Source organism: Suricata suricatta, chromosome 13 (genome assembly GCF_006229205.1).
Source record: "Suricata suricatta isolate VVHF042 chromosome 13, meerkat_22Aug2017_6uvM2_HiC, whole genome shotgun sequence".
Taxonomy (NCBI): domain Eukaryota; kingdom Metazoa; phylum Chordata; class Mammalia; order Carnivora; family Herpestidae; genus Suricata; species Suricata suricatta.
This window is the reverse complement of record NC_043712.1, coordinates 32,012,539-32,020,160: the sequence shown is the minus strand read 5'-3', so window position 1 is coordinate 32,020,160 and position 7,622 is coordinate 32,012,539. Positions and strand designations below refer to the sequence as shown.

The 7,622-nt window shown below is 44.2% G+C and overlaps 1 protein-coding gene across 1 annotated transcript in view; it reads right to left on the bottom strand.

The window, feature by feature from the left end:
• ANKS6 (ankyrin repeat and sterile alpha motif domain containing 6) overlaps positions 1-4,677 on the bottom strand; it is a 49,459-nt gene extending 44,782 nt beyond the window's left edge. The window contains exons 1-2 of the mRNA XM_029919649.1: positions 4,588-4,677; positions 4-186 (exon numbers count right to left, since the gene is read on the bottom strand). Coding sequence (XP_029775509.1) covers positions 4-186; positions 4,588-4,677 — 273 coding nt within the window. The remainder of the gene's footprint in view (positions 1-3; positions 187-4,587) is intronic.
• Positions 4,678-7,622: the final 2,945 nt, after the last annotated feature.

The window sequence follows — 7,622 nt, the reverse complement described above, 5'->3', positions numbered from 1 at the left end:
TACTGTGTGCCGGGGGCGCGCCGGGGGCGGGGCCGCGCGCCTACTGTGTGCCGGGCACGCGCCGGAATTCCGGCCGCGCGTCCGCGCCGCGCCAGGAGGGGCAGCGAGTTCCCGGAGCTTCAGAGCGGCGTCCGCGCGGTCCGTGCGGCGCCCAGTGGCTGCCTCCCCGGCGGCTCGGGGGACTTCCTGCCCCGTGCGGAGGTCGGAGCGGCAGCTGCAAACCACTCAGGCCGCGAGCTCGGAACCATGGGGTCTGGGTCCACCGCCGCTAGGGGCCGGCCTGTGGCGCGCCGTGGCCCCCCACCCCACCAGCGCTTGGCGCTGCACCGCCGCTTTCTAAATAGTTGTCGGTTGGAGCGAGGGGCGGATGGATCCACTCTGTTCCTGCCGCATCCCCCGGAAGGCCCTGACAGTGCAGAGCCTGGTTGGGATTCTCTCTCTGCCTCTCCCCAGCTCTCTCTCTCTCTCTCTCTCTCTCAAATAAACATTAAAAAAATAATGAGTACTTATTTACTTTTAAATGTCTCACTTGTTTTCCCTAATATGATAATAATGTTTGTTGAAAATAATTCCAGGGTTGTGCAAATATAGAATGTGAGTTCCTTTGAGATCAATGATAAGTAGGTGGTAGGTAGTCAATAAATATTTGTTGAAAAACATGATTAAATTGAATGAAAAGGAAAGGCCCTTAGAATCTCACTCACTAGAAATAATAGTTAATAGTTTGGTGGATATTTCCTTATTTTCCTTTGTGTACGTTAACAATTTTACCAGAATAAGATCATACCGTCTATAGAGCCCTACAACTTGTGTTTCTCAACTTAATAATGCATCTTAAGCATATTTGCATGCTAAACACCTAGAATTAGTGTCATTCTTGTGAATGATACTTGAATATACTTTGGTATATTAGTGTATGAATGTGCAGTACTTTATAATCTCCCATTGTGGACGTTTGGGTTATTAACAACTTTCTGCTTTTATACATGATATTGCAAAAGGCTTCCTTTTCTTAGCACATCTCTTGAGCACTTGCGAATCTATTTCTGTTGATGTGACATTGCAGAATCAAAAGGATATGTGCATATCAATATTTCTAATAAATGTTGCCTAATTGCTTTCCAAAGGTTATGCCAGTTTGCATTCCTACCAGCAGTGGATAGGAGTGTCTGTTTAGTTACATCCCTGCCAACCCTGGAATTAATAACCTGCCAATCTGATAGGTGAAAAAGTGATTCAGAGTAAGTTGAATTTGCATGCATTTTAAATAGAGAAATTGAACACATTTTGATATACTTATAGACCATTTGTATTTCTTTATTGGGGGAACTGTCTATTCAAATCTTTAGCCATTTTCATTTCTGTTCTTTTTATTTCCCTGTTGATTCACATACTAGGTAAATGTCATCTGCAAATATCTCTTTCTGATTTGTCTTTTGTCTTTTGAGTTTATATTATTTTGGGCCTTACTGAATCTTAAAATTTTTGTGTATTCAACTTTATAAATCTTTTCTATAATGGTTTCTTTGCTTTTTCATCCAATACTTTTATTGCTGGAGTTTTAATTTTTTTTACTTTTACATCTTTAGATCATTTGGAATTTATTTTGGTATAAGGTGTGAATTTGGGATTCAACTTTATTTTTTTTTCCAAATGGCTATCAAGTTGCCCCAATCATTGATTGAATCAGCCAATTTTTTGAAATTCCACATCTACCATATATCACGTTAAACTCTTGAAGGGGTGGAATGACCCCTATAAAGGGAGCTAATTCAGCACATCCAAAGTGCCTTCTAGAGAGATCTGTTTGTTGGTTGAACAGCTGATGAAACGAGATGGCGTGGTCAAAGAACAAATAAGCTCCCCCAACGAACAACTCACCCAAGGAAAGGACAAGGTACTCAATTTGGGAAGTGGTGCAAAAAGAATTAAGGTCCCAGTTGGTTTTGCCCAGCTGGGTGCCATTTGTCATCATCAGTAACATTTGTATGGGCATACTCTGGGCAGGGACCATTCCCAGTGCTTTATCTCTCCTAACCAGCTGTTGTATTTCTGAGGGCTCCCAGCTGGCACCAATGCTGCTGGTCTAAGGCCCACACTTTGAGTAGCAAGGTGCTGGATACCTTCCATTTGCCTTTGTAGAAACTCTTCCCGCTCTACTTAGAGCCTGGGGTGGCTGTGTAGACTACATCACTCAATCCTCCCAAAAACCCTACCCAGGAGGTACTATTATAATCACCACCATTTTACAGATGAGCAAATTGAGTCAAGAGAGGTTAAGTAACTTGCCTAAGGCCACCCTGGAATCTGTGATGGGCTGAGGTGTGAACTCAGGCAAGTGGGCTCCAAGGTTGTGCTCCTATGTATTAAACTAAGCTGCCTTTTGGCCTCACAGCAGTCTGCCAGTGAATTCTGTGGTGGGAAATCCTGAATTAGGAGCCAAGAGACCTGGACTCAGACCGTTGCACTATACTTTCATTTCATTTGACCTTGAATAAATCACCTCGCCTCTCTGAGCCTAAATTTCCTCATCCGTCTACCTTGCAATGTTGTCATGAGAGTGAAAGGAGATAGTACATGAAAAATAAAGTCTGGCAGTTTATGGCACATAGAAATGCCCAACAATTGACAGCCCTTCCCATTATCTGGGGTTTGAACCCAGGTGTGTAGAGCCGTCCTTCTTTCCTCGGCAGCTGAGCCTGTATCAGGAAGCATTCTAATCTGGTAAACTGATCCGAGACAGCGTAAGTTGTAATCCGTGTCTGTTTTCTAATCTGACCACAGATCTTAATTGTGTTGAACATCTGGACAGAGGCCAAAAGGCACAGTTCCAGGCCTTTCCTCTCACACCTGCCTTCCAGCACCAACCAGCAGACTGTTCTGTGGGTGGAGTCACCTCCCACCAGTCTGGTGTCCTCAGAAGGTTGTCTTGTGTGGGAGCTGATTTGCATGGTTCTCTCCAAACCCATCCCCCATCTGGAGCCCCGGGGAGATGCCAGGAGCCCTGGGAGATGTTCATGGAAGGCTCCTTTCCTCCAGGGAGGCTGTGAGTCGGCAAGGATGGAGGGTTGAATTCTACCTGTATCTGAGACACCAACTTGTTCGAGGCCCTTTCCTTACTCAGTGTCTCAGGCTCCCCATCTGCAAAATGAGAGAATCAGACCACATTTATGCCTCTTAACTTTTTTGGTTGTGGTCCCCTTGAAAATAGAGAACATTTAATAAAAAAAGCTTTGGGCTAGCTTCCCAGGATGTTAAAAACAAAACAAAACTAAACAAAACAAAACACTTTACTCACTGTGTGCTTTTATGGGAGATACAAAACTATTCATTTCCCCAAATTTCCCTTCCAGCAGAGGGAGCTCCACATTAAGCTAAAATATGGTTTCAAATCTCTGATTATCACTTTAACATTCATGTATCCATGTAAACATTACTTCCTCAGAGGAGCCTTCCTAATGACTTCAACTAAACTGGGTTTTAGCACCCTGTAATTCTTTAAAACACTTACCACAACTCCAGTAAGATACCTTTTTTAATATTTGTCTATTGCCTTGCACTCTAAGCACCATGATGTTGAAAATATGCCTTGTGATAAAGAATCTCTCCTTAATCAAACCCTAGCTAGGCTCCTCTAAGCTCACTTCCCAACCAAGCCTAAACTTTGACCTATAAAGATGACAGACTCTGAACACAGATGATTTTATACATCTACCTTCCTTTACGTTAAAGATTTAAACATTAACAGAATTTCTAACAGCTCAAGGCTGCACTCTCCGGGTGACCCAGGCCCCTCTCAAGTGTCTGTCTGAGAAAGCCCAAGGCTGTCCAATTTACTATTTGTCGCAGCTGACACCTAACAGTCAGTCCCTCATCACCCTTTCTTAGAGAACTTACTAAGAAAGGCTTACAGTTATAAATCCTTTCTCTGTCCCTTTGAGATGTATGTGTATCTCCTACAATTCAAGAGTGTCTTTCTCAAGGACTGAAAGCCATTCCTTTACAATGTAATCATCAGGAAGCATAGGGCCTCTGTCTCTGTGTGAGAATAGAATCCTAACTTTGATGTTTGCCAGCCACAGACACAGTTGGCATTATCAGCATTTATGCGGATGACTCCTTTGTCATTTTTCACTTCCCTGACCCCACTTACAGTGCCCAGTCATTCTGTGCAAATCAAAGTTGAATCTGTTCACGCTGGGCCTTTTTCCCTACTGCAAAAGCATGTTACTGATTGGAATCTGTCCTTACTGCTTTAAGTACTGTCTGGTTTTGTTTCTCTTTGACACTTGCTCATTATAGTGTGCCTAGACTCTAGCATGGCGCTTGGCACATGGTCGATGCTCAATAAGTATTTCCTGAATTAAAAAGCGTATTCCATTTGTTCTAGTTATCTCTTGCTGAGTAACAGAGCATCCCAAAGCTTCATAGTGTAAAACAATCATCGTATCGTGCTCCTGGATTCTGTGGGTCAAAAATCTGAAAAGGGCACCTCTCCTCTCCATTCCGTGACATCTGGAGCCACAGGTGAGGTGACCTGAATGGTTAGCATCCTGGAACCATTTCCAAGATGGCTTCTTCACTCGCCTGCCTGATGCCTGGGCTGGCTGGGCCGGCGGAAGTTTGGGCACAGCTGGCACTGCTGGCTAGACTGTCCACCTGCGGCTTCTCCAGCATGACAATGCCAAGATGGGGATTTCTTCCCTGGCAGCTCAAGCTCCAAGAGCAGCGATCCTGTGAACAAGGTGGAAGCTTCCTGCCTTCTCGCCAGTGAAGTCAGGGGCTCCACTTCTACTGTAATCTAATCATTGAAGCAGTTACAGCTCTGCCCCGATTCAAGGCAAGGGGCTGTTGAATAATTTGCAGCCTTGTTTTAAAAGCACCACACTATCAGAGCCAGATTTGGGAGGAAATCATGTACAATTAATCCTGTTATCACTTAGGATTAGATTTGGCTGCATAGGACAAAACATACACACACACACAACCATAGAAACAGTGGAAACAGTGGCATAAACAAGATAGAAATTGATTTCTCCCTCATATAAGCCAAGTCTGGAAGGAGGTTATCAGGACTAGTTAAATGTCCACAGTGTTAGGGACCTGGGTTCCTTCTGCCATGTTGTTTAACCACTCTCAGTGCATGGCTTTTACCGCATGACCCATGGTGTTGCTTGAGCTCTGGTCTTTATAGCCACAATCCAGCCAGCAGGAAGAAGCAAGGGTAAGGGAGTTTCCTTTAAGGACGTCGCTCAGAAGTGCCATCTGATAATACCACGTCTCGTTCATTGGCTCCGCTCTCAGTCATATGGCCGTGCCCGGCTGCAAAGGAGGCTTGGAATTCTAGTCTTGATTTTGGAAGACCACGGGCCCAGAGAAACAAGCAAATGACTCAGGGGTTCTACTGTTAAGGAAGGAGAGGAGAATGCTTATTGGCAGACATCCACAGGTTTCTGCCGCACCTTTTTAGTCCATTTTACTTCCTGTTCTGCCACTGACCTGCTGTGGGCTTGTACAATACGCTTTCTTTGGTGTTGTTACCAGTTCATCTGGTAATTAGGGAGGAGGGTGCTGTAGTCTAAGAAGGAAGCTCAAAGCATTAAGCAAATAAAAGTGTCAGAGTTCTGGTTTTAGGGAAGAGAACAAGAGCCACACTCAGCCCCTTTTTCCTTTCCTGGGTGGTCTCCCATAGTTTCTGGGAGCCAGATTTTTGAAAACTCCTATATTAAGTTACCACTGAGTAACTTAGGAATAAGACCTGAAGAATTCATGTTTGTCACATTATGGGCGTAACTCCTCCCTGCATGTAACCGGGTTGTACCTTCCATCAGACGCCTGCCTCCCCAGCAAGATCAAAGAGATGCCTACGGAAGTGAATGTGAGATACAAAGCCAGCCATTGATTGAGCACTTTCTGTGTGTCTGACTCTATACCAAGCTCTGCAATCATGAAGTGACCACCACTCATACTCTAAGTCCCTCAGATTCTTTTTGTTACAAGGCTAGGGTTAAATTGAACACGACCCAGTGTACCAAGCTTTGTAACCAAGTATGATGGTGTTAAGGATTGAACTGAGTCCCCCAACAAGATATGTTGAAGTCCTAATCCTTGGTACCTATGAATATGACCTTATTTGGTCTTTACGGATATAATCAAGTTAAGACGAGGTCATCAGAGTGGGCCCAGATCCAATTTGACTGGTGGCCTTTAGAAGAAGAGTAGAAGAGACAGAGACAGACACAGACACACATCAGAAGAATGACAGTGGCGGCAGAGATTGGAGCAATGTGTGGACCAGCCAAGCAATGCCAAGGATTTCAAGCAACACCAGAAACTAAGAGAATAGTATGGAATGGATTCTCCCCTAGTGCAGTCAGAGTAAGCATGGCCTTGCTGATGGGACTAATTGATTTCGGGTGTCTAGCCTCCAGAACTGAGAGCAAATACCTTTCTGTTGTTTTCAGCCACCCACGTCCTTTGTTATGGCAGCCCTAGGAAACTAACAGAGATGGTCAGTTTTGTGTGTCAACTTGGTTAGGTTTTGATCCCCAGTAATGCACTCAAACACTAATGTAGATGTTGCCATTAAAAATATTTTGTAAATATAATTAATGTCTACCATCAGTTGACTTTAACTAATGGAGATTATGTAGGTGGGCCTGGTTCAATCAGTTGCAAGGCCTTAAGAGCAGAACTGAGGTTGCCTAACAAAATAAGAAATTCTGCCTGTGGACTGCAGCTTTAGCTCATGCCAGAGAGTTTCAGGGTTCCCTCCTGGTGGCCTGCCCTACAGATTTTGGACTTGCTTAACCAGTCCCGGAAGTTGTATAAGCCAATCCCTTGCAATAAATCCCTTAATATATCCCCTCCTGGTTCTGTTTCTCTGGTGGGACCCTGACTAATAACAAAAGGGCGATGCAATTGTGAAATGCATTTGCCTAAAAGGCTGTGGAGTTGCTGGAGGCTTCACAGAAAAGGTGACTTTTGGCAGGGCCTTGAAGGGTAGATAGGAATTTGCCAGGTGGGGAAGGGCACTTCAAGCTGGGAGAACAGCATGGGTTACAAAGGTGTGGAATGGTGAAGGCCCTCTCTCTTCTCTGCCAGTGGCATGGGGAGGAGTTTGGCCTTGTGGAGTTTGAAGTCACATTCTTACCGTCTCTTCCTGTCAAGTTGAGGACTTCAGCATTTGTGCTAGAGGCCAGGGGTATTCCTGTTTTTTATTCCTCTTAGTTCTCGTTATTTATTTTTCATGTTTTTAATTGAAATAGAACTTTCATAAGTCAAAGGCATATTTTTAAAAGGAGGACTTGGTGACTTTTTAAAATAATTTTTTTTTATTTTAGAGAGAGAGAGCATGAGCTGGGGAAAGGGGCAGAGGGGGAGAGAGACTCTCAAGCAAACTCCACCCACGCCCCTGGGATCATGACCTGAGCCTAAATCAAGAGTCAAAGGTTCAATGGGCTGAGCCACCCACGTGCCCAGAGGACTTTTTACATATACATATATGTGTGTGTATCTATTATCTATCTATCTATCTATCTATCTATCTATCTATCTATGTATCTACCTATCCATCCACATAATCACCACCAAAATCTAGACATGGAATCAGGGCAGGGATT